Source organism: Theropithecus gelada, chromosome 5 (genome assembly GCF_003255815.1).
Source record: "Theropithecus gelada isolate Dixy chromosome 5, Tgel_1.0, whole genome shotgun sequence".
NCBI classification, from domain to species: domain Eukaryota; kingdom Metazoa; phylum Chordata; class Mammalia; order Primates; family Cercopithecidae; genus Theropithecus; species Theropithecus gelada.
Window position 1 is genome coordinate 101,085,973 of NC_037672.1, and position 27,864 is coordinate 101,113,836.

The window sequence follows — 27,864 nt, forward strand, 5'->3', positions numbered from 1 at the left end:
ATATTGTAGTGAAATTATTTGTTCACAAATGTAACTGGAGGTTAATTTGCATTTTGATGGTTCAACAAGATAGATCATCAAGGATAGATGCAATATTAATCAAGTCTCTCAGGCATAGATTAGAATTTTTATCCAAGGAACAATATATATATATAAAAAAGAAAATGACTATATAATAATACTTATTCTTTCATATGTTTTCAAATTTGTCTTTCCATGTAGGAAGACAATATACTAGTTAATCAGTATTCTGATATTTTCTCCAGTTTCTTGGGAACTTTGTTAATATTACTTAACTATCTTAATTTGGAATCAATACTGGAACACCCTAAGGCTTAGAATAAGAACCAGAACTGGGGTTAATTCATCATGGTAACCAGGCTTCATACAATGTCTAAGTATTCATCTGATAAGCCTCTTCTCTGAAAACACTATGTGCTTTAAAATACTTAGAGGTGGGCCAGGTGGTGACTCACGCTTGTAATCCCAGCAGTTTGGGAGGCCAAGGCAGGTGGATCACGAGGTCAGGAGATCAAGACTATCCTGGTTAACATGGTGAAACCGCGTCTCTACTAAAAATACAAAAAAATTAGCCAGGCATGGTGGCGGGTACCTGTAGTCCCAGCTACTCAGGAGGCTGAGGCAGGAGAATGGCATGAACCTGGGAGGCAGAGCTTGCAATGAGCCGAGATCGTGCCACTGTACTCCAGCCTGGGCGACAGAGTGAGACTCCATCTCAAACAAAACAAAACAAAACAAAACACTTATAGGTAGTAGTTCATCTACTTCAAAACTACTACACGAAATGCATAACATCTACGCTTTAAAGAGTAAAACATCAGAACATGAAACAATTGTTTGTTTCCTAGGGTTGTTATGACAGTCATAGATGGATAAACATAGCATTTACTTCAAGTTCATGTGGCTGGATCTCAGAAACTACTAGTTAAAGCCATGGGTAGGCTCTAGAGTCAAACTACCTGGATGCAAAGCTTAGTTTCATGAGTAGCAAACTGTAGTTTGGGCAAGATGCTTAAAATTTCTGCTCTAATTTCTTCATTTATAAGATTGAGATAATACTCTAATTCATTAAGTTGTGTTTAATAAGCCATATATGACTTTCAAAATACTGACTAAATGCTTAAGTTGGTAACATGAGGTGTGAGGCTGATTAAAGATAATAAATTATATTTGACAAAATAAATGTTAACTTTTAACAACTCTTACTAAACTGAACATAGATTTTTTTGCCTTCTTGCACATATTTTCTGTTAAAGATAGATAAAATAGAGCCACAGTTCTTTCGTGAGAGGGCCTTCGTGGTAAACAAACATATTAGCTCAGCAGTGGAAGACTCCTGGATACTCTTCAGGGATGAGTCATGTGGTGATGGAAAATGCGCTTTGGCTGGAGCAGCAGTTTTCTGGCCTAGACCTGGCCTCTTCAGATAATCAGAATGGGGGAAGTACATCCAGCAAAGGGCACTATATCCCTCTTTGTTAAGGAATAGAGCAGCTACTAAAGGATTCTACCATAAAGACAGTTTAGGGTGGTGTTCTAGCAAAGATAAGGATGCATAGAGCAGTTTTGAATCTCCTAATGATTCAAATGCTAATTCTAGCTTCTTCAGTGATCATGGAAGTGGATCGAGGGGAAGGTTTGATAATCATGGATGGAGTGATTATGATGGCACGGACAGCCATGGTGACAGAAGTGGTTTTGGCAATTTATAACATGGTGGGAACAGTCACTGGTGTGACAAATAAGATGAAGAGGATTGGTCAAAACCACTCCCCCCAAGTGAACGTTTGGAACAGGAACTCTTTTCTGGAGGCAACACTGGGATTAATTTTGAGAAATATGGTGACATTCTAGTTGAGGCAACAGGCAGCAATTGTCCTCCACATGTTGAAAGTTTCAGTGATGTTGAGATGGGAGAAACTATCATGGGAAACATGGAGGTTACTCATTATACTCGCCTGACTCTAGTGCAAAAGCATGCTCTTACTATTATAAAAGAGAAAAGAGACTTGACGGCTTGTGCCCAAACAGAGTCTGGAAAACTGCAGCATTTCTCTTGCCCATCTTGAGTCAGATGTATTCAGATGGTCCAAAGGAGGCTTTGGGGGCCATGAAGGAAAATTAAAGGTGGGGACGCAGCAAACAATACCCAATCTTCTTGGTATTAGCACCAAGAAGAGAATTGGCAATACAGATCAATGAGAAAGCAGGAAAATTTTCATACTGATCTGGAGTTCCTCCTTGCATGATTTATAGTGGTGCCGATATTGTTCAGCAGATTTGAGTCTTAGAAGGTGGATGGCACTTGTTAGTAGCCACTCCAGGATATCTAGTGGATATGATGGAAAGAGGAAAGATTGGATTAAACTTTTGCGAATACTTCGTGTTAGAAGAAGCTGATCAGATGTTGGATATGGGGTTTGAGCCTCAGATACATAGAAAAGTTGAACAAGATACTATGCCTCCAAAGGGTGTCCACCACACTATGATGTTTAGTGCTACTTTACCTAAGGAAATACAGATGCTGGCTCATGACATCTTTGATGAATATATTAGTATCTTCTTGGCTCTATACAGGAGTTGGCTGTACCTCTGAGAACATCACAAAGAAAGTAGTTTGGGTGGAAGAATCAGACAAGCAGTTGTTTCTGCTTGACCTCCTAAGACATCCACTTGATCCTAGGCAAGTATGCACTAACCTTAGTGTTTGTGAAGACCAAAAAGGGTTTTTATTCGTTAGAGAATATCTTATACCATGAAGGATAGTCACGTACCAGTATCTATGGACACCATTCTCAGAGGGATAGGGAAGAGGCTCTTCACCAGTTACCCTCAGGAAAAAGCCCAATGCTAGTGGCTACAGCAGTAGCAGCAAGAGGACTGGACATTTCAAATGTGAAACATGTTATCAATTTTGATTTGCCAAATGATATTAAAGAATATGTATATGGCATTGGCCATACAAGACGTGTAGGAAACCTTGGCCTGGCCACCTCTTTCTTTAATGAGAGGAACATAAATATCACGAAGGATTTGTTGCATCTTCTTCTTGTTGAAACTAAACAAGAAGTGCCATCTTGGTTAGAAAACATGGTTTATGAACACCACTACCAGGGTAGTAATTGTGGACGTTCTAAGAGTAGCAGATTTAGTGGAGGATTTGGTGCCAGAGACTACTGACAAAATAGTGGTGCCAGCAGTTCCAGCTTCAGCAGCAGCCACACAAGCAGCAGAAGATTTGGTGGAGGTGGCTATGGAGGCTTTTGCAACACTAATAGATATGGAGGAAATTATAACTCCCAGGGGATTGACTGGTGGGTAACTGAGCCTGCTTTGCAGTAGGTCACCCTGCCAAACAAGTTAATATGGAAACCATATGTAACTTAGCCAGATGATACCTTGTATAGCTTGAAGAACTCACGCTATATTACCAGCTGTGATTCTCCACTATTTTTTTTAAGGGAGCTCAAGGTTCTACAAGAAGAAATGAAAAGAACAATTAACAACCTTGTTCGGAAGGTGGTTTGAAGACTTAATCGCCATTGTTTGGATTAATTCCCCTCCTGCTTACCTCCATCCCAAATTGCAATTATAATTTTGTGACTGAGGATTATTTGTTAATGTTAACTTTAGATAATTTTTTATTTTGATGTCCTGTTGGTTCAATATATCAATTGTTTTGACAAAATTACTGAACTTGGGCTAAAGTCAAACCTTGGGACACAGGTGTGATACAACTTAACTGGAACCATCGATTCATACAAAAATACTTTAAGGATAAACCTATTTGGTAGCCTGCATTAGGACTTTTTGATACTTGAAAATTGGAGGAAAACAAACAACAAATGTTGTAGGGCATATTGATGAAATTAGTTTCCAGTGTGGCAAACTGTAGTAAGTTAAAGTTCTGATTTGCTCACTCTATCCTGGATAGGTATTTGTAATCTCACAGCCTTTAAACAAGCCATTCCCGTCATGCTGAGGTGATGTATGAATACGTATATGCATTCAAACACTGTCTTCAAAGTTAATACAAGTAAATACAGCAACTCCTCTTTCAGTGTTTAGGCAGATTATTAACTATGAGCTAGCCAAATGTGGGCATACTATTACAGGGAATGCTTAAAGGTCTGGCAACTTGAAATAAGGTTTTAGGAGAACTCATCTACTTAGACTTTTTAAATGCCTGCCATAAATGAAATTGAAATGGTAGATGGGGACCACAGCGATGACCAACCCTCGTTAAGGTCCTGGATGATTTTTGGTCTAGTAACAGATGCTAGTGTTGATGTTTTTTGGTCAAGAGGGTAGGAACAGGAAGAATTACACAGCAGGCTTTACTTTAAATGCTGATTCACATGACTGTTCAAGCTGAGTTGAGATGCTAAACTGGCTTACTATAGACTTTGTAAAAATGGCTCCAGAAGAGTAACTAACTGAAATCTTTAAGATCACACAGGTTGGAAATACGTACATAACTTCACAAGGTGTCAATTCTGCTCTACAGCGCAGTTTTAGTTGCATAGGTTTCCATTGTATTTATAGTCTGTTTAAGTTAAATCTGGCCAAAGATGAGCATTGTTCACCACTAAAATGCCTCTGCCACTTTGAGTTCTGTTCTAATTTTGTGGCCAGAATGCGGTGATTAAAGTGCTCAATCTTTTTACAGTGGCATAGGAAGATGGCAAAAATTTCCTGAAGTGCAATAGATTTTCAAGTGTATTGTGCCTTGTTCTAAAACTTTTATTAAGTAGGTACACTTGACAGGATTGAGGTCATTTGTCATGTTGTTACTTCAGTTAGTCTAAGTTTAGGCTCTTGTATATATTGCCCATAATTTGTACAAAGTACTTACTTTATTGCACATTCAGATATATATATATATACACACACAAACACACATATATACACACACACACATATATATACACACAAACATATGTATATATGTCTTGTCTTGTGTGCATGTCCTTAAACTTCCAACCTTATTTTGTCTCTTGGAGATTATTGAACACAGCTTGTCTGGGAAGGGGATGGAAATAGATTCTAAAATTTATCTGGGACCATTGGGAAGAAAAGTATTTGCACACGACAGATTTCTAGATACTTTTTGCTGTTAGTTTTATGTAATATTTATTGAACATTTTGACAAATATTTATTTGTAAGCCTAAAAGTGATTCTTTGAAAGTTTAAAGAAACTTGACTAAAGACAGTACAAACACGATGGCACTTGAATGTTGAATGTCACCATATTCATGAAATTATTTATTTTGGGGTAGTGTGAGCTTTTAATGTTAAGTCATATTAAACTCTTAAGTCAAATTAAGCAGACCTGGCATGGTACGATAGCTATAACTTTCTGATGTTAGTAAAAACAGAATTGGCGACTTGAAATTAAATCATGCCAAGGTTTTGATACACTTGTCTAAAGATATTAATGAAACGCTTCACAACACGGATATGAAGTGTCCAGATTCTCAGATGTTTATTGTGTGAGTTTTGTTTAGTTTTGTGTATTTTTTTTTCAGTGGATGTCCGGCACATTGCAATCCTCAAACATGTGGTTATCTTTAGTTGGCAATTTAGTTGGCATAATCAGTAACCTGTACATTCAGTGATAGCGTTTGAGGAAGTTTTATCAGCAGGCAATATTTTCAGTTAATAAGATTTCAAAATCACATAAGGTTTTAAACTTGCTGAATATAAAGATTGCACCTCAAGTCACTATAGCTTTAGTAATTGCTTATTGTGTTAGTTCAGATACTAACAATGCATGTGCTGTGAATATTCTGATTTTATTAAAATAAAATTGAACTACAAAAAATAGATAAAATGCATAAATTGAACGATCTCTAAGACTGCATGGAAAGGAAACTCTTGTTCTTGGTATAATATTATGGACCACTGTGAATGTTTTATGGACTTTGTATTCTAATATACTCTTGTTTTCTGAGAATGATCATAATGGTAGGTTGAAATATCACAATGATGTCAACCCCATTCTTAGCAATGCAATTTCATGTGATAATTTAAGAGTATTTGCAATGCAATTATATAGTGCTTATTTTTAGTTGCGTTCACTCTTATCTATAAGGGGTTGTCCTTAATAACCATAGTTCGCAAGATTATGTGAGGTAGGTTACTATCATACAAGATAGATGAACTACATTGTGTATTGGACCATGAATTCCATGGATTTTGACAGGCATAAAATAGAAATGGCTGATTTGTGTTTGTGGAAGTTCATTCAATTCCTGAGAGAAATCAGGAGGTGAAATCTAAGAAATGTTAAGCCATCGAGAGGAGGCAGCTATCTTTTTGAACTTAAGATGGGATGACAGGTCTTTCAGCCTGAGAACAGCTAACATGTGTTCTTTAGTTGTCATACTCAGGGTCAAAAGAACTTTCAAAGTAGTTGCTTGATTGTATTTATTTATTTATTTTGAGACAGAGTTTCACTCTTGTTGCCCAGGCTGGGGTGCAGTGGCATGATCTCGGCTCATGACAACCTCCGCCTCCTGGGTTCAAGTGATTCTCCTGCCTCAGCCTCCCAAGTAGCTGGGATTACAGGTATGCACCACCACGCCCAGCTAATTTTGTGCTTTTACTACAGACGGTATTTCTTCATGTTGGTCAGGCTGGTCTTGCACTCCTGACCTCCGGTGATCCCCCGACCTTGGCTTCCCAAAGTGCTGGGATTACAGGGGTGAGCCACTGCACCCAGTCTGATTATATTTCACTATGAATTTGGAGCTCTAAGCCTAAAAGAAGGTTTCTCATAATTCATAGAAAAAAGAGGAAACTTTCTCTAAAATTTTAATTTCTTGTGTGCATATTTACAAAACCTAAACACAGACTTTTTTCAGAAATATTTAAACATTCTATTTTAAAGAGTTTCATTTTCCAAGTTTATATAAGGCATGTTAAAATATTCGTACACCTAAGATAATAGAGCAGCTTTCAGCATTTAAGTATAAGTGATTGAATGTTGAATTATGAACATTACAGACCAGAAGATTAAGAAAAATTTTGCATAGTGAAAAATAATTAGGATTTGACATCATTTTTCTGCTTATGTCCATATAAGGAACGTTTTTACTTATATTATGTTTAAATATCCATTATCAGTAAGGGAAGCTAATGATATACGTTTTTGCATCTTCATATATCTTTGCGATGCATGTGTTTACAGATATGACAGCCATTTAAAATCAGATATTGAAATACAGGAGAGGAAGTGCACACAATACTTAACCCCTAGAACTTTGTCATTGCTATAGACCAGTGCCTGCTGTGTGTTTTCCATTGTTCCCTTTTCTGAATTTGAGTTTGTAATTATGTTTATGTTATCCTTTCTCCTCTATTGTATATTGGATGTAGAGCAGGACAGATGCCTTGGCATTTTAGATAATAGATTGTAGAACTATGAGTAGCCCCATTAAGGTCAGATGGAGAAGACCACACACCAGCTGGATATCTGAACTTTGAATAGGATGAAGTAACTGGAAGCTATTTGGGAATGTCAACAGCGGGATGCATCAGAGTATGTTCTGTCTTGGGCACTAATGGTGCTCATAGATATGTGGTAGCCAGGTAGGTAATCTGTAGCATAAGGCTACATTTTCACCAGTTATGGTGTCTCCCCCATAGTGCTAAGTTGTTGCTGGCAAGTAGCTGCCTAGTCAGGGTCCATATTTCTCTGGATCCCTTGCAATTAGGTGGTATCATATATCCAGTATTGTCAGTGGAATGCAGTGAGGAATTAGATGTATCTTTTCTAAGGCTTTTTTTTTTCTCATGCCTTGATGCAAGAAAACACTTTGACTGTTGGATTTTGGCAGTACCAAAACCACAGGAGGGATAGAGTTCAATTCATTGACTCATAGCTTGGAGGAGAACAACATTCTCCAAAAGCAAAAATCTTATTTTGAAGCTTAGTGTGAAAAATAAACCATTTAAGGTGTTATACATTTTTAGTATCATACATTTAAATGATTATTACTATAACTATTGAAAAATATGTTTGGCATTTAAAAGTCAATTTCTTAAAATTAACTTTCATTTTTTGGTGGCTTTGAAGTGGCACTGCAGTTTTTGTCTTTAGATAGATGGCACATTTGATTTTTAAAATTATTTTTCATTTTTTATTGAGGTATTTAAACTGTCAACTTTACTAGTTTCCTCACAGATCTGTGTTTTCTGTGCTCTCACCTTGATCTTTAAATTGCAGAGGACTGAGAAATTATTTGTCCCTCGTGTTCTTTTTAAAGCTTTTAATGAGCTTGCAGACAACTATCTCTTTGCTGTTCTTACTATTAATATTGCAGGCGCAACCCTGGGATAGTGTAAAGGTAGGGTAAAAGCAGAGCACTCACTTGACAAGGGGTGGCGTGGGATGGATAGGATGGGATGGATTAGATGCAACACAGAGTAATGAGGTAAGGTGACATGGAATAACTGTGTAGTAGTAACTCAAAAGTGTCACAAATTTTTGGACCACATTAGCCTGGATGACTATTCTTAAGTAAATAAACAATGTTGGGAGGCCGAGACAGGCGAATCATGAGGTCAGGAGATTGAGACCATCCTGGCTAACATGGTGAAACCTTGTCTCTACTAAAAATACAAAAAAAATTAGCCAGGCGTGGTGGCGGGCCCCTGTAGTCCCAGCTACTCAGGAGGCTGAGGCAGGAGAATGGTGTGAACCCAGGAGGTGGAGCTTGCAGTGAGCCAAGATTGTGCCATTGCACTCCAGCCTAGGCAACAGAGGGAGACTCCGTCTCATCAAAAAAAAAAAAAAAAAAAAAAAAAAAAAAGAAACAATGTTATTCTGGCCTGGTTTTGGATTAAAAGGCTGAAGTGTTGGCTAGGGAATTTACATTCTTTGTTTTCTCTCTTGTCTTTTTTGTACAGGGAGAGAGAGTTTAATTTTAGCCAAATCCTTTTATTCTTTAATAACGAGCCACATTAGTCAAGATTTGCATTCTAGCACCCCTTCTTTCAATTTGTAAACAACTTTTAAGTATGCAAAATTTTCTTTGAGACGCCTGGGTTCTGCCACTAGTACCCAACATTTTGAGTTAGTTTTTCTTGCCTAAAGCCTACATACTACTCTTCACTGATCCAGTGTCCCCACTTAACCACCATTGGGCTGTTCTCCTTCCCTAGTTCAGGTTCTCAGTTTCTTCTTGGGAGCTCAGAATTTGCTGTTACCATGATTGCATATGCTGAAATCAATGAATTCAGTCATGCATCCTTCCAATTCTCTCCTCTCACTACACTTGCATATCCAAGAATTCATGGTGCTCTGCTAAATAAAGGATTATGTTTGGGGGTCACTGCCTTTTAAGAGCACAAAACTGAAGCTTTAAACATTTTAGTGATTTCCATAGCTTCGTGTGTAAACACGTGCTCAGAGATGAATTCATTATAAAATGCACTTGTCCTCTCAGGCCACTTAGGGTTGCCCACATACATCCACTCTCAGGCTATTTGAAAATAGGAGGAAGAGGGCACTCAACAATGGATATTTCTAGTACAGAGAGGATTTATGATTTAGAATGTATAACAATATTCTAGTGACTTTGCATTCATGCACTGGTATCCTTTTCTATAGCCTTTCCAATACATTTTAGAATAAACTGTGGGCTTCTTGCTGCAAACTGAGAAGAGCAAATCAATGAAAATAAAAGATATAGGTAATCAAAAGAGGTCTTCACTTTGTCCTCCTGAAAACTCAGACAAAGTGGAGGCTCAAGTCAGTTAGGGAAATATTGTGCTGTTCATAATTGCCTACGTGACTTGTCAGTTCCTTTTTAACTCATACAAAACCTTTGTGAGTGTGACATTATATCTAGACAATAGTTATGTTAATTTCCCTAATTGTGATATTATCTGCCTATCAATAGCCACCTATTCTAAGCTTTAAAACATGTAGCAATTATTTTTCATGCTCGAAACTCAAAGTAACAATAACGTTGGAAAAAAAGAGACATTTCCTGTGAATTCAGTTAAAATAGAATGCTCACTTTTTCCTCAGAATAATGCTTTTTAAAATTTTTATTATGCAGTACATGCGTATTAAGGAAAATATGGTTAACACAGAAAAATAAAAGGAAAATTGTAAACTGTAATTTTACTAAACAAAGACATCTACATAACATTTAGGTATATTTTCTTTTCTCAAGGCATCTATAACAGATATTTGCCATTCTTGTTGAATTCTTAGCATGTGTGTGTGGGGAATTTCCAGCTTATGAAGCAGATCTTACTTCCCATTTTAGAAGCAGAAAACCCAAGACTTATGTTCAGTTGGTCTTATAGCTAAGTGCAAGCACATTAACTTCGGCTATCCCAATTTGATATGTACACTCTGAGCTTTGAATTGAGAATTCCTGAGGCAAAGCATCAGAGACACAGGAGAATGTATTCCCATGGGGTGGAGAGGCAGTAGCACCAATATCCTGTTTTCAGAGGGAGAAGAAGCAACAGTTTCAGCGTCAGCATCATTTACATGGTTTTGGTGATAAAACATTTTTGAGTGACAGTGACTATGCCCAGCAGTTCTTGTGGCAGTGTAGCTACTTTAATGGTTCTGAGGTGTGATTTGTGTGTTGCCAGTGACTGCCAGGCCCCACACTTGTTGTTCTAGCTCTCGAAGTTTGCAAGTTTCCTAATATAGTCATCATGCCTATAATCTTAGAACTCTGGGAGGCTGAGGCAGGAAGATCACTTGAGGCTAGGAGTTTGAGACTAGCCTGGGACACATAACAAGACCCTGTCTCTACAAAAAAATAAAAATAAAACAAATAAAGCCAGGTGTACTGGCGTATGCTTATAGTCCCAGCTATTTGGGAGGCTGAGGTGGGAGGATCACTCAAGCCCAGGAGTTTGAGGCTGCAGTGAGCTATGATCACATCACTACACTCAAGCCTGGGCGAGAGAGTGAACCCTCTTGTAAACGAACAAACAAATAAATTAATTAAAATTTATTTTTACTAAGATTATCTGAGTTAGTTTATACTGCTCACAACTAGAAATACCGAATCAGTGGATTATTTTTTATCGTGTGGTTGGAATCCTATTTTACCATGTTTCTTAGTCTGGGGTAAATTCTACTTATGGACCAGAATTTTCTGAAGGAAATTTTTTTTGTATGGTTTCAGAGTTATGTTCATAATTAAAGGAAATATTAATGAAAAATGCCAGTTCCATTTGCAAAGACAGAAACTGACTCTTTCACTATTTTGTAAGTTATTTTTTAAGGTTTCTTCAACTGTTTTGCTTGGTGATTTGTTAATTTTTTTCCTTAGGTTTCCTTTAAAAGACATAGGTCATTGACTTTTGCTTAATAAAACTCCTATTTTTAAAATAGATTTATTGATATATAATTTACACATGTTTAAATGTTCAATCCAGTAGTTTTCAGTATATTTACAGAGTTGTGCAGCCAACCCAATAATCTAATTTTAAAACATTCTCATCATTCCAAAAAGAAATTGTGTGCCTCTTCACAATCATTATCCTTTTATCCTCCTTCCTCTCCCCTTCAGCACTAGGCAACCAGGCAACTACAGAACTAATTTCTTTCTCGTTAGATTTACCTATTCTGTTTATTTCATAGAATTGGAATTGTACAGTATACTGTCTTTTGTAGCTGGCTTCTTTCGCTTAGCATAATGGTTTTGAGATTAGTCTATGTCATAATACAAATATACAAATCAGTATTTAATTTCTTATGGATTGCCAAATAAAATTTCATTTTATTGGAATTCCATGTTTTATTTATCCATTCATCAGTTGATAGGTAGTTAGGTTGCTTTCACTATTTTTGCTGTTATAAATAATGTTGCTATGAACATCTATGTATAAGCTGTGTGAGAATTTATGCTTTCATTTCTCTTGGGTAGATAACTAGAAGTAGAATATCTGGGGTCCAGTGGTAACTCTGTGTTTAACATATTGAGAAACTAATGAAGTGTTTGCCATGGTGGCTGCACCGTTTTACACTCATTTCCATTTCAATGTATCCACATTCAATGCATTCAGTTTCTCCACATTCTTGCCACAGTATGTTATTGTCTGTCTTTTTGATTATGGTTATCCTAGTAGGTGTGAAGTGGTATTTCATTGTGGTTTTGATTTCCAATTCCCTAATTGCTCAAACAATTATGGAGGCTGAAGAGTCTCATGATCTGCTATCCACAAGCTGGGGAACCAGAAAAGACAGTGGTGTACAGTAGTCCCTCTTTATTTGTGGTTTCACTTTCCATGGTTTCTATATGTGTATGTTATGACTAGTTGGTTCGTAGTATTGTGTATGTTCTCTATTTTCTTATTAACTATCTCTCTAAATGTTCTGTCCATTATTGAAAGGAGAGGGTATTGGAGTCTTCAAGTATTATATTACTGTAGAACTGTTGTTCTCTTTATTTCTGTCAATATATGTTTTATACATTTTGGAGCTCTGTTGTTAGGTGCTTATACATTTACAATTATTATATCTTCTTGATGAGTTGAGCCTTTTAGAGATATGTAATATCCTTCTTTGTCCCTTAAAATAGTTCTTCACTTGAGATCTATTTTGTCTGTTGGTATAGCTAACTCAGTTCTTGTTTAGTTACTATGTTACATGAAATATATTTTATCCTATTTGTAGCTCTAGATCTAAAGTGAGTTTCTTGCAGAAAGCGTGTAGTTGGATCACATTTTGTTTTTCTATTCATTATGCCAGTTTTTGCCTTTTTGTTGGATAGTTTTAATCTGTTTACATTTAAAGCAGTTACTGAGAAGAAGGGGTCATTTCAATAACTTTGCAATTGTTTTCTGTATGCCTTAAGCCATTTTTGTTTCTAATTTCCTCTTTTATTGACTCCTTTTGTATTCAATTTATTTTTTGTATTTAAACCATTTTGTGTGCCCTTTCATTTCCTTTTTTGTATTACTTTTTAAGGATATTTTATTTGCAGTTGCATGGAAATACTTTAACGTCTTAAGTTTATGACAATCTAGTTTTAATTGATATCCATTTAGCTTCGATAGCATAGAAAATTCTCTGCTCTAGGACAGTTCTGTTCCCACTTCTATGTTGTTATCATTAATTATATATTTATACATCATGTTCTTAAAAACAGATCATAATTATTTTTATGCATTTGCCTTCAAATTGTGTTGTAAATGAAAAGTGAAATTATGAATAAAAAATGCAACAATACATTAACATTGGATTTTATATTTGCACATGTAGTCACTAGAGAGCTTTATTTCTTCAATGACATTGAGTTACTGCCTAGTGTGCTTCAATATCGACCTTAAAAACATCCTTTAGCACTTTGTGTAGGGCAGGCCTATTGATAAGGGACTCTCTTGGTTTTTGTTTATTTGAGAATATCTTAATTTCTTCCTCATTTTTTGAAGGGTAGTTATGATGGATTAGAATTTTTTTTCCAGCACCTTAAATATGTCATCGCATTGCCTTCTGGGCTTCATAATTTCTGATAAAGAAATCAATTATTTTAAAATTTATTTTCAGATTATTATTATTTTTAAATTCATTCATTCAATAACTATTAATGAATCCAGACCCCAATAGAGCTTACATTTTAATTGAGGAGATATACAATAAATATAATGAATTAGTCAATTATATAGTATTCGGGAAGGTGATAAATGCTATGAAACAATAAACATCAGGATGGAGGATAGGGAAAAATTGTGTGTGTTGTTGAGGGGGAGGAGATATGCAATTTTAAATAAGGTAATCAGGATTGGCCTTATTGGGAAAAGATTTGATGAAATGAAGAAGTTTGTCATGCTACTATCTTGGTGGCCAGCATTCTATAGAGAAGGAATAGTCAGTATGGGTCCTGAGGTTGTAGCATGGTTGGCAAAGTTACAGAACAATAAGGAAGCCAGTGTAGATGGATCCTTGAATCCTAATAAGCACAGGAAAGAACAGGTGAATACGGAGGAAGGGTGGAAAAGGCCACATCATAAAAGTGCTTCTAGGCCATTGTAAAAATTTTGGCTTTTCCTTTGAGTTAAATGGGAAGGCAGTAGAGGGTTTTGAGTAGAGGGACAAGATGATATGATGCTGTTTTTAAATAATCTTTCTGGTTACTTTATTGAGAATCAACTGTATAAAGGAAATGGGGTGGAGACTATTGTAATAATGTTTTTGAACATTTGTTTTTTTGTTTGGCTTTGCCCTATTTATGCATTAGCTCATTTAATTCTCACATCAGTACTTTGAAGAAATTATTATTTTTCCCTTCTTCGCTGATGAATTAAGTGAAGCTCAGAGCAGAGAACCCCTTGCTTGAAGTCCTCCAGTAAACTGTTAGTGAAGATCGGATGTAACCCATGTCTGTTGATTGGACTATCCTGGTTGTCACAACTCTAAAATTCTGTGCTTCATTACCCAGCTACATGCAGTTTTGGCCCTCCCTTCCAATTCACTGGCTCTCTAAGCAGAATTTCTTTTTATATTTTGAGAATTTTGTCCCCATAATTTTTTTTCTGAATCAATAACTTAGGAAAATTAGACATTTCTATGAGGAAAAATCAACAAGGAAGCACAATGTAGTTTTTGAGGAATGGTTGGGTGAGTATGTTTAGAAAAGAGAGGACTCTCCATAACATATATTTTACTAGCCAATAGGAAAATAGTAAGACTTCTTTTAGTTTTAATATTAGTTTTAATGGTTTTAAAGAAAAAATAGAAATTAAATCTGTCACATTATCACATATGCAAAGAGTGTAAATATGTTAAACATATTCAGTATAATTACCACAACTTGAAAATACTTTATTCACTACAAACTGTATATACATTGACTTCTTGTATAAACAGATTTTTCACCTCTATATATATTTATTAAAACACAAAACTAATGACCTTGTGCAGCCCTACTGAACTTTATTCTTTATTCCTGCTTGGCCTTAAGGGAAATTATTCCAACCTTATTATTCTACATGGTCCCTGTCATTCTGGATTTCCTTAGCTTTTGACACATTATCAATGACAAGTAGGAAATTGTTACTGTTAGAAGTGTGAGAAATGTTTGTAATTCTCCTGCTTTTCTATTTGATGAAATAGTTTACCAGGTACTAATCAGAAAATTTTAGAGGAAACTTTTGCATATACAAAAACTAAATTCATATGTTGAGTTGGCCAGCATTTATTTTTCACATTCATTTTGTATTTCATAGGCTTGATACCAAGCTTCTAGGTATTCTTTATGTGCTTTGTAAGGGTGGGGTTCACTCTGAAATTGCTCAGTTCGCTGTTTCTAAGACATCGGCATGATCTGGAAAAGGACATGAATTCGGCTGTTGGGTCAGAAATGTCACCATCATAAAGTTAGAAGCCTGAATAATGCAACAGTATACTATACTTGGTAAAAAATAAAAAAGTGTGAGAGTGGATTCTGTAATAATTATGTCTGCTTTAATCTTTTCCCATACAGGTAATTTCAATATCTTGTACTTTGTCCAGATGCAAAATAGTAAGCAATGTTTATTTTTGATTTAATGTGTTTTGTTTAAAAGAGAATCCTTGCAATGATGTAAACCTTTTTGATTCTTTCATATTTCTTTAAAAAATATTTTGAAGTTTTCTGATACTGATCTAAATAAAAAAACCTGGGCTGTTTTAACCATCTGCCTAGTAGTCTGAGCCAGTGTTTGCCTCCAAACAATGGAAAGATTCACACTGAACTTTAGAAACAGAGGGTAGAGTAAATTTTGAAGGCAGATTCTTTCAAAGCTTAGCAAATATGAAAACACTGGCATGACTTTATTTAAAAATGAATCCCACTGAATTTGATTTTGTGCATTATTCTGTAATTCTTACCGTCAAAACTCAGACAGAAGGGTGAAAATCTTCTCTTTTGTATTTCACTCTTGTTTTATTATTACTGTTTAAATTTTTAAGCTTAAAAAATTCTGCCTATACGAGTCAGTTTAAGGGCCATGAGCAGTGAGTGAATGATACCAGCTTTTTTTCTGGAGAGCATTGAAAAAATACTGTCCGAACCTTGAGTATTTCTGTCACACTAGAATCGAGGTGCTTGGTAAGCAACACAGCAATCAATATGTTCACAGAAGCCAAACCAAACCAACAATCCAACTGACGAGGCCAATATTTTTCCTTAGAAATAAATGTCTTAGAAAATTCTACTGAATTTCTGTAATATGTGAAGGCCAGGAGTTACAGTTTTCAAATGTATGATACTTGGGTAGTGGCTGATGACATTAAATTTGAGGGCTAAACTTTACATTCTTATTTTACAGCTGAATATGGTTCCATATGTCTAAAACATTAATTAATGTTAGTACCATGTCATTCACAAATTTAAGACAATGATAACTGTTTTTACATATTAGGCTTTTTCTTGACACTTTTACATTGTATGGTAAACATTCATATGTTTTAAGAATGAACATTCAAAAACATTATATTCAAACAATTAGATACTATATAATAATAAATTTGCTTATTTAAAACATGCACACAAGCTTCACAGACTTTATTGAGCATATGGGAATGCTGTAATGACCACTTATTATTTCAGTATTTGATTTTAATTCTTTGAAGTTGTTGCATTCATTAAATGATTGAATGTGTAGGCACATTTGTATGTGTGTGTGTCTCTTTGTTTATTGGTATCATCAGAAGAAATTCAGCTGGAACACATATGTTTAGCTTGGTTAGACTTTGAACATTTTGTAACAATTGGACATTTCTGGTTTTGGCTTCAAAATAGGGAAGAGGTTTGAGAAATAGACCATGATTTGCCATTGAATATTCGCTTTTATTCTGTTCTTCAAAAATATTTTGTTTTAATATTGGTGGAGGCACAACAATAAAGTGTTAGAGAGTATTATTTTAGACAAATATCTGTAAAAGTCAAACTGAATAGTTTAAAGGAGAAGTTTGTACTACACATTCACATTCTCAAAAAGTTTCTGCTTTCTTGAGCAGGACTGACGGTATCCCTAATTCAAGGAAAGATGATCTATAAGCACGGAGGTCTGGATGTTACTTTTTACACTTAAAAGTATTTCTTGTTATGCTATGAGTCTTGGAAATGTGCTAGTATATATCTTCTTGTAGTAAAATTGACGCTTTCTTAGGACTATTATCTCATTTCTTTCTGGTAAGACTTCTGAATAATCTAAGGAAATGAAAGGAAAGGTCTCTCTGTGGACGGAGGTGTGTTAGACTCACCCTCTTGCTCAGCTGGTATTAGTTCACACATATCCGAACTATTGTGCAGGTTTGTTTTCCAAGAGGTAACTCACCTTTCCACACTTTGCCTGGTTTGCTCATATGTACCATATATTGGTATTTTTCAACCATATTTTCTTTTGTCACACTTATGACTTTTTTCCCCTAAGGAGTTGCCTTTGAAGATATTTTCTGATAATTTCTCCTAGTCCTTATTCTATTTCCAGTGAGGGGAGAGGAAGAGAACACAAATAGTATTCTTCCCCTATTTATTGGAATATACCTTTACTGTTTTATAATCTAGCTATTTAAAAAATCTGTGAAAAATAAAAAGAATGATAGGAATTTTCTTTATATTTTTAAAGGTCCTAACTTTGACTACTTTTTAGCTTGGCATTTAAAAATAAGTAATGGTCAAAAAGTATATAATTTTTAAAAATTTCACTCTCTCACAAAAACAAAATCAAGAGAATGAAATATACATTTGCCTAATGATTTAACTAGATTTCCTTTTCAGTTAAATGCCATGGAAGAAATCTTTAAATCTTTAAACCTTTACATTCTACAAAATGAGTTTTCTTGAGCAAAGATTTTCAGTTCCTATTTCTTGAGGTTAATTTTCTGTTACTCTAGTGGGAAAATGAATCATTTAACTTTTTTTCCCATTTTATTTCTCTAGGCAAAAAAAGTCCATTTTATATAGATTTTGTTTCCCTTCGCTTATGATATTATGTTTTAAAGATTCTTTAATCTCTTGGAAAAACTATATGTCATTTTAATGTCACAAATGTATATTGCAATTTGTAAATGAGATAGTTTTTTTCTGACATATTTTTGTTTGTTGCATATAATAATTTAGAGTTTTCAAAGAATAAATTTAAAGCCCATTTTATTTTGGGTGGAGGCTAACATTTTATTAGTGTCTTTGTCACATTTATATGCTACCTTTCTCAATTTGACCATATCTGCCTAAAAATTGCTTTCTGTTTCTAGAGAGTATATAGGACAGGACTGATAAATAGGAGAATGGGGGCCTAGATTGGCACCATGATGGACTCATACTAATCTTTTACCTCAGGAAATGAAATTAAGGCTATTCATCCACAGAGGTATAGGGTGAGCTTATGAAACTTGAAGTGGTGGAGGCAGATTTGGAATTCCTGCGGGAGCAGCCATTGAAACTTGGGTCTCTTGGTGTGGCTCTTTTCTTCCGACTGGACCTGGCGGTATCTGCATCGCTGGGGTCAAACACCACTGTCATGGACTCCATCCTGGTCACGGTGTACATACTGCTTTGCCGGGTTGGATGAAACCTGGTGGTCTTGAGCTCTAGCTCATCATAGCTGGAAACTTTGATGAAAGGACACCAGCGAAATGCTCTCTTGAAGCCAGCTCGAAATCTGAGGAAAAGCAGGCCATGGAAAGAAAAAGTTGTTTTTTTCAAGCAGATATGTCTTTCAGCTGCCACAGAAAATTCTACTTAAGGTAGTTATAACAACTCAGTTTTTGAGTTTGGTTTTTAGGCAAACTTAGAATTTGTGTCACAGTATTGTTGTTAGTCTTTTAGTTCTTGTTTGAATTGAACTGAATGGAAATTAATTTCCCATTAATGAGAAGCATTGATTCCCAGCAATGAAAAGCATCTCATTCCCACCAGTGAGAAGTCATCAATAGCAAACACATAGCATCAGGTAACCAATTTAGTAAAGAAACAGCATGTTTTTCTAAAATAATTTTATACATTTACATAAATATAATTGAATTAGGCTGGCTAATTAAGGCACTTAAAAATGATATATTTCAAAATAGCTCCTTTCAGAAATGATTACACATTTATAAAGTCTCATTTAATGTTAGAATTAATTGCTAATCTTGATGGTTTTTATCTAATTATGTATGAAAGTACAAAATCCTTATCTTTGTAAACCTTAAAATGAAGTTGATTAAAAGTGGATGTAATGCTGTGGGGTGGCGGGAATTGAGATATGGCTTATGCAATTAGTGAAAAAAAAAAGGCAAGAATTAATTAAGTATTTAACAAACTTAAGGCACAGTGTGGTAGAGCCCCAACTGGGAAGAGAGAGCTTACGATTTAATTCATACAGTTACTTACATAAAGTCCCAATTCTACTTGCAAAAAAACCACATTGACTTATTGCAGGACTTACCAACCCTATGAAATTTAACCCTACCCCTTCATGTGCTGACCAATAAAACCAACGTGATTTTATCTGGAAAGCAGATTTTATCATTTTTTTCTAGTTTTACATTTGACTATAAATATTCTCACTTTTCATTTTTTAACTTCATAAACATCTTTCCCTTGACCACCGTGATTTCTTCACAAGCCATCTCCATGGAGGCTGCACGCTCTCTTACTCACCCCACCTCACCATGCAGGAAGGAGGATTGGAGCTCCCCTTGTTTTTACAAAACCTTCTACTTCAAAGTTTATTTATTTACAACGTATCCTTTTTAATAAAGTCTGCTCACATATGCCATCATCTCTCCATCTTACAGAAATTATTCAAGAATTTCTAGGAAATATCTTCATTTCTTTGAAGATTTGAGCATATTTTCAATTCTCCTTCAATCATGAGGATACTTCTTTTTCTTTGGCAGGTAAAATTCTGAGCTTTTGGAGGAAGAAGTTGGCCCATAGAAATATCATCCAGTTAGAACCCCAAGAACATTGTTTGGGGCATCTAATTATTAATGTGGGATGCTTTATAAAGTGTGTATGGGGGTCTTAAAAGATAAAGCCTGTGCCTCTCTCAGAGAATTCTTAAATTTTCCCTTCCTTCTGCACTTTGAATTTGCACCAAGAAAATGGAACATTGTATGTTTCCAGTGAAGGCGGGTGTGACAAGCAACTTGCATTTCGTTTTGTTTTTACCTTTTATTCAGACAGCAGTAGATGATGGGATTGTACATGGTTGAGCTCATTGCTAGCCAAAAGCTAGCCAGGTAGACCTGCTGGATGTATTTCCATCTATTTAGTTGTTGATAGATTGCAGTGAGAATGAAGTAAATATGATAGGGCAGCCAGCAGATAGCAAATGTCATGACAACAATAATCATCATTTTGACAACCTATAAAGAAAAAAAGTCATTTTTTACAAACATAATACCCATTGAATATAATAGTTCCAACAGCTTATTGCAAATCATGCTTTTCTGATAATACACATCATGCCTAGGGAACAGTCAATATATTAAAAAATGGTGAAGCAATATAGGGACAGTTGCCTAAGGTAAGTCTCAAGAAAGTATGCTATGTCACTATTCATTTCTACCTATCTAAGTGAATGGGTAGTGCTAACTCAAACACAGACAAATATATTTTGATTGCCTTGAAGAAAATAAGTGTTTACAAAAACCCAGAAAGCCTGGAACAGAGAGAGAAAGGAACTAGGATGTGGCTGTGTAGCCTGCATTGTACAATAGTGGAGACATTATCTCCAGGAAATCAAGTAAGTCACTATGGAGGTTTACTAGGCTGCTAGGGCTGGGCTTGTTCAAGTTGGTACTCTTTTATAGCCTGACTATAGCTTAAGACTATTCAGATTTCTTTAATAGACTGCTCACTATGCAACCTTATGAATATTAATTTGGTTTCTCTTATAATCTGATATTGGGGAAGATTTCCCCAAATAGTGATTATATGTAAATATTCACATTAGTGTGAGGAAAATACTAACTTCAGATTTGCAAATAGGTTATTGGTTTATGCAACTGTTTTATGCATTAGCTTTTATGACTTTGGTAAGCATAGGCCATTTCCTTTGATTGTATACTTGTGAATGATAATATCCTGGACAGCTCTAATCAAAGTAGAATGTCAGCTATTATTTCTCTTCCACTAGGCCTAAAATTCCTGAAGACAGAATAGTCTTTTTTTTTTTGAGACGGAGTCTGGCTCCGTCTCCCAGGCTGGAGTGCTGTGGCCGGATCTCAGCTCACTGCAAGCTCCGCCTCCCGGGTTTACGCCATTCTCCTGCCTCAGCCTCCGGAGTAGCTGGGACTACAGGAGCCCGCCACCTCGCCCGGCTAGTTTTTTGTATTTTTTAGTAGAGACGGGGTTTCACCGTGTTAGCCAGGATGGTCTCGATCTCCCGACCTCGTGATCCGCCCGTCTCGGCCTCCCAAAGTGCTGGGATTACAAGCTTGAGCCACCGCGCCCGGCCGACAGAATAGTCTTAACTGTCTTTTTACTCCCAGCATCTACCACAGTCCTTGGTATACAGCTGAGATAAATAGATATAGAACGAATGAATAATAAATAGCAATGTACAGTTTGTAGCAGGAGGTTGAAATGAAGGATGTTTTGTGTGTCTCTAAATAAAATAAAATCTATTCCATTGTCTGTATTTATAAGAAAGGTAGAATCAAAGGTATTAAACAAATTAAAAGCTTGGCTTTTCATTTAAAATAATATTCTCTGAGTTTCTCGTTTGATATTTCTCAGAATCAATCTATCTGCTAAATACGTTCATGTCTCTTTTGGGAATTTGGAAATAGTAAAAAGTTTAAAATAAGATACTTTAAGCTAAATAATTTTGAAGCTTACCTGCAGTCAGATTAAAACAAATCAGAGAAAGCTCTGATGTAAAGGGCCTATGAGGCACCTCAGAACTAGGAAGATACAGTATTTATAAAATGGACTTGTCATTTGACTGCAAATCAGGGATTCAGATGAAGGTTGGCAAGGTTTAGTCACGAGAGACATGATTTTAGAAACAGATAAAGCATGAAATGGATCAATGTGGAAGGTAACTCTTCCCTAAGGGCCAAACTACTGTACCATCCAGGTGACCAGCACTGAGCAGATGGAAATTGGCGATCAGAGATGAAAATCCAGGTCAACAGCTCACGAAATGTCATCATTGGCCACAACATATAACATCTTTTGATTTTCCCAGTGTTCTTCAAATTACATTGCTTTCTTCTGAAGAACTACTTTTGCATTTCTGCATTTTATTTCTCAGACTTCCTATTCATAATTCATATATTTGTGAAAAACAAGTGATGTAATTTAATTTACATTTATGCAATATTTTACATATTTAATTAATTAATTGTCTTTCAATTGCACATTAGCAAATTGAGGCAAAAACCCAAAGCTCTGACCACCGTGATTCGTGTAACTAAGAAAGATCTTTCTTTTCTTTTTACCCTCTATTTACAGATAAAAACATCTGTCGAATACCTTGAGTCTAGAAAATAACATTGAGAAAAATAGTGGTTGAGGACCAATTCCTTATCCAGAAGTTTACAATATAATGAAAAAAAAGAAAATGTACAATTTTAATAAAAATGCATGCATTGAAATGTTGAGAATGAACATGTGCAGATAAAATTTAAAATAATATTTATGAGAATCTACTAGCTTATTTTAACAAGGACTGACTCAATACATGCCTACTAACTGTAGGTTCAAAGGATATTAGACTAAATGAAATGGGTCTATTGATGTTTTCATTGTTGAATTTGTGAGCATTCTACTATTCCTTGAACAGGGTAGTTAAGCTCCAGCCATAGATTATTTTCCCTGGCTCCTCTCTCTACCTAGAACACTCTTTTAACCATGATTCCCAGGGTTTAAGTACCTCGCCTCCTTCAAGTCACTGCACAATTGTCATTTTTTTTTGAGTGCTATTCTGACCAACTGATTTAAAATCGCAATCTGCCCTTTCAGCCCTTCCAGAACCTCTTAGCTTGCTCTTTCTCTTCAGTTTGTTATGTTTTTTCTTTATTTTGTGTCTCCTGATGCTGGACTGTAAAAGAGCAAGGATTTTCTGTTTGTTTTGTTCATTTGTATTTCAGGCACCTAGACTGGACTTCATACATAAAGGGTACTCAGAAATTTTTTAAATAAACAAGTGAAAGTGACTATAAAACAAAAGAAACTGAAAGACACAGACAGTTAAGTAATGTCTAAGATTTTACTCAGTCATCAATTACTGGTATCATTTGTTTTTCATTTAAGATGACCATGTGTATGTAAAATGAGCATGGAATTCACTGCTATTTTTGCTTTCAAGGCAAACAAATTTAAAAAGAGAAAGAGTCCAAAAATAGTATAACTTTTTCTTTTTTTTTTTTTGAGATGGAGTTACTCTGTCACCCAGGATGGAGTGCAGTGGCGCAATCTTGGCTCACTGCAACCTCCGCCTTCCGGGGTCAAGTAATTCTTCTGCCTCAGCCTCCCTAGTAGCTGGGATTACAGGAGTGCGCCACCACGCCTGGCTAATTTTTGTATTTTTAGTAGAGAAGGGGTGTCACCATAGTGGCCAGGCTGGTCTCAAACTCCTGACCTTGTGATCCACCCACCTCGGCCTCCCAAAGTTCTGGGATTACAGGTGTGAGCCACCATACCCGGCCTAATATAATTATTTTTATGGGGCACATGAAAGCATTAGATTTCACTCTAAGCGAATGTTAAGAGCAAGTAAAATATCTTTGAGAATGTTAACATAAATTGTATTTGAATCATTTTATATAGACTGACTACAAACTCCCTATGCACAAAATTGTTTTCCGACAATTGCTGAAAACCTGCTAAGGCTATCAGAGTCCTTTTAGATAAATTTCCATTTTCAAAGTGCAGAAAGTTCAGAAAAACATGCAAAAATTAAAATGCATGTGGAAAATGGAACAGAGACTTCAGATAGCTTCTAACTCACATACAGAGGGCCTTTAGGACTTGTTGTGAAAGATTTATAAACATATTTTAAAAATTTTAAGAAAAGTTTAAAATACCCTACAGCATTTTTTAAAAGTGAAACAGCGGCTATAATATATTTTCTGTACTTATTTCCATATAATACTGTTAGCTTGGCTCTCTGCTTACAAAATCTTGTAGTGTTATTTCAGATGATGAACTCTCTGGACCCTAGTTTTGATGTGAATGCAAACGTAGGCTCTTGGGCGGGAGAAATTCTCTGCTTTGTGAAATGCTGAAATCACAAAATTGAAATCACCCTCCTGATAAAATGCCAAAGAAAAGAACTCTTTGAAGCATGAAGCTTGAGCAATGATAGATGTGCAGGTACTATGAGCAATTACCACTCTATTGCATGGCTGAACAATGGTAGCAGGGCAGACAGGCTATGAACTGTTAAAGAGAAAAAAGAATCAGGTGGTGAACTTTCAGAATCTTGAGATTTTTAGGCAAGATCAAGATGACAATCTGGGACAGAGAAGGTTCAAATCTCTCATCATGTCTTAATAATGTTATTAAGTGGGTAGCCACCCATTATCCTTGGAAACTTGCAAGCAGGATGAAGGAGGAAAGTGGGGACATGTAATGTAGCCCTTACAAAGTTATAGTGCCTATTTTTAGCAGTTAAGAATCTAACTACATAGGCAGGATGGAATTGTATGTCCTCATATATTAGTGAGAATAAACTTTGGATACCTCTCCTTCATGTATCGAAGGGGAAAGATCTTAGATTTTTGTATACCATACAGATTAGACTGAAATGCCTACAACTGTTCTTATCTATCACATTAAATTAGTATAGGATGGATGATTTTGAGGTTTGGGTTGTAAAAGCAAAAATTAGTTTAGGAAATTAACTAAAATGCTGACAACTATTTAGAAAACTCTAGGGGTCATATTCTTTGGTACAGGATTGATTCTTTCTAAATGCTTAGAATAAAAATGGTCAGCTTGGTGTGACAAAAAACAAAACAAAACAAAACTTCTTGTTTTGATTAGAATCTCCTTAGAGCATATGTTTTGAAGAATCATCCCATGGACCACACCCTACCACTTGTTCATATCTGTCCTCTGCACAAGTGTTCTCAAATGGATCATTATTTTCCTTTAAGTAAAACATTTCAGGCCATTTTTTTTTCTAATCACAAATTAGCAGACTAAAATAATATACTAAAGGGTAAGATGCTTTAAAAATTAATAAAAAGCATCAAAATTGAAAGTATTACTTCATAGGCTATTTAGGTTTGGCTTTTGGTGCTTCACTTTCAAAGACAAAAGAATTTCAGTATCACATGATATTTTGCAGAGTGCAGGATGGCTCGGAAGATAAATTTGGCCAGTAATTTCAGGACTGGGTGAGAATATAGGCATTTTATGTGAGTGTCATCTAAGAAATTGGGCACTGTTGCCAAATCCAACTAACATGCACATTCAGTTAACATTAGCCTAGAGCAATGCCTATAAGAAATTATGTCAAGCCCAAGCAAATGAAAAAACCTGTGTGCATGTATATGCAATTATGGAAAATATATGTGTGTGTGTGTGTGCGCGCGCATGTGTGTGTGTTGTATTGTGTTGTGTTGTGCTTGCAGTCTATTTCTTTACATTTCATTGGTCATGTTTCCTTTTTAAAGTAATTTTATGTTTTCAATGTAAACTTGATCTTTGAGAGCACTATAAGATTTCAGGCCTACAGTGGTATGAAACCAAAGGAAAAGATGCAACCACAAAAAGGAAGACAAGATTGATGGCATTAGAAAAGTAAGTACGTTAAATCAGAAAAAATAAAGATGGATTTTATGGCATCATGGTTAGAGATAAAAACTTATAGAGGCTTTTAATGGCCCGAATTGTGGCCCCCACAAAATTCATAAGTCAATGTTCTAATTCTCGGTACCTCGGAGTGTGTCTATACTTAGAGATAGTGTCTTTAAAAAGGGAATTCAGTTAAAATTAGGTCATTAAGGTGAACCCTAATTTGATATGACTGGTGTCCTTCTAAGAAGAAGAGGTCAGGAAATAGACACAGAAAGGGAAGATCATGTAAAGACAGGGAGAAAGACAGGCATCTGTATGCTAAGGAGAGATGTCTTTGAAGAAACAAACCCCACTGTCACTTTGATCTTGGACTTGTACCTTTCAGAATTGTGAGAAAGTAAACTTCTGTTCTTAAAGCCATCCAGTTTGTGGTATTTTCTTATGGAAGTCCTGGAAAACTAATACAGAATTTGGTAATGAGAGGTGAGGTGCTGCTGTAACAAATGCCTAAACATGGGAAAGAGGCTCTGAGACTGGGTAACTGGTACAGGCTGGAAAAATTCTGAGATGTAAGAAAAAGCCTAGATTGCTTTGAAGAGAATGCTGGTAGAAAGATGAACACTAAAGGCAATTCTAATGAGGTTTCAGAAGAAAAAGATGACAGCAATAGAGAAAGATTTTTATAGTCTCAGAGATATACAGATATCATCATGAATAGAATGTTGACAGAAATATGAACATTAAAGGTGCTTCTTGTGAAGTCTCAGATGGAAATGAGAAATATGTTATTGGACCCTGAAAAAAAAAGGCAGTTATTGTTATAAAGCAACAAAGAACTTGGCCAAATTGTGCTTTAATATTTTGCAGAAAGTAGAATTTTTAAGTGATGAACTTGGATATTTAGCTGAGAACTTTTCTAAGCAAAGTGTTGGAGGTATGTCCTGGTTTCTACTTGTAGCAAATTGTTAGAGGAAAGAAATAAGTTGAAAAGACATTTGTAAGCAAAAAGGAACCAGAACTTAAAGATCTGGAAAATTTTCAGCCGATCCACATTGTAAAAAATGAGAAAGCATGTTCTGGAGCAAACACTAAAGGTATGGATGGAAAAGCATTTGATAAAGAGATTATAGGAATATGACCTATGGATCTAATCAGGTATCTCTGTAGAAGACAGGAAAAATTACGGGGTTATACTAGTAGAAATGCTGCCAGATTTTGACTGAAGGGGACAGATACAGGGTGAAATTAAGGAAGGCAGCCAGACTTCTGCGATTCTATCGGACAGGTCAGTAGAGCTACCCAGCTACAAACATGTATTATCCTTCAAGAATAAAGGACAATGACCCTAAAGGTGAATCAGAGGTTGGCAGGGCTGCTGCTGCCACCACGGGTCCAGAGCACACAGGCTGTGAGGTAGGGGTGTCTCCTCTTTCAGGTCCAGAGTGGCTGGAGTGCTGCCCAGGACCAAGAGAGTAAGCTATTGTTCTCATGGTCCTGGAGGACATAACATTGAGCCAGCAAAGATTATTCTTTAGCATTAAAATATAATGGAATTTGTCCTGCCAGATTTCAGATTTGCTTGGAATCCATCACCCTTTTCCTCTTTCTGGTTTTTCTCTTTTGTAATAGGAAAGTCTATTCTATGACTTTCCCACTTTTCCATTTTGGAAGCAAGTGACTTTTCTGGTTTCACAGGTTCACAGCTGGAGATAAACTTTGCTTCAGGATGAATCATACCTTGAGTCTCACCCATATCTCAATTAGATGATAATATAAATAAGACTTGAATTTAGCTTTGATATTGGAATGGGTGAAGACTTTTGGGGCTTTTGGGATGAGGTGAATATATTTTGCACATGAGAAGGACAGAAATGTTAGGGGGTGAGTGGACAGAATGTTGTAGGTTGCATTGCAGCCTCCCCAAATTCCTATGTTGATGTCCCAGTTCCCAGTAACTGAGAATGTGACTATATTTTGACACAGGATCTTTGAAGAGGTACTTACGATGAGGTTATTATGGTGGGCACTAAACCAATATGACAGGTATGTTTAAAAGAAGTGATTAGTACAGACACACAGAAGGAAGAGCAAGGGAAGACATGGGGTTGCAGACATCTGCAAAACAAGGAA

General features: G+C 35.9%; 1 protein-coding gene and 1 pseudogene across 1 annotated transcript in view; one reads left to right on the forward strand and one right to left on the reverse strand.

The window, feature by feature from the left end:
* The first annotated feature begins 1,374 nt into the window (after positions 1–1,374).
* Positions 1,375–3,363, forward strand: LOC112624351 (annotated as a pseudogene).
* A 14,799-nt stretch (positions 3,364–18,162) lies between these two features.
* The window catches only part of TACR3 (tachykinin receptor 3), a 107,284-nt gene continuing 97,582 nt past the window's right edge, over positions 18,163–27,864 (reverse strand). The window contains exons 4-5 of the mRNA XM_025384973.1: positions 20,149–20,345; positions 18,163–18,652 (exon numbers count right to left, since the gene is read on the reverse strand). Coding sequence (XP_025240758.1) covers positions 18,346–18,652; positions 20,149–20,345 — 504 coding nt within the window. The 3' untranslated portion in view covers positions 18,163–18,345. The remainder of the gene's footprint in view (positions 18,653–20,148; positions 20,346–27,864) is intronic.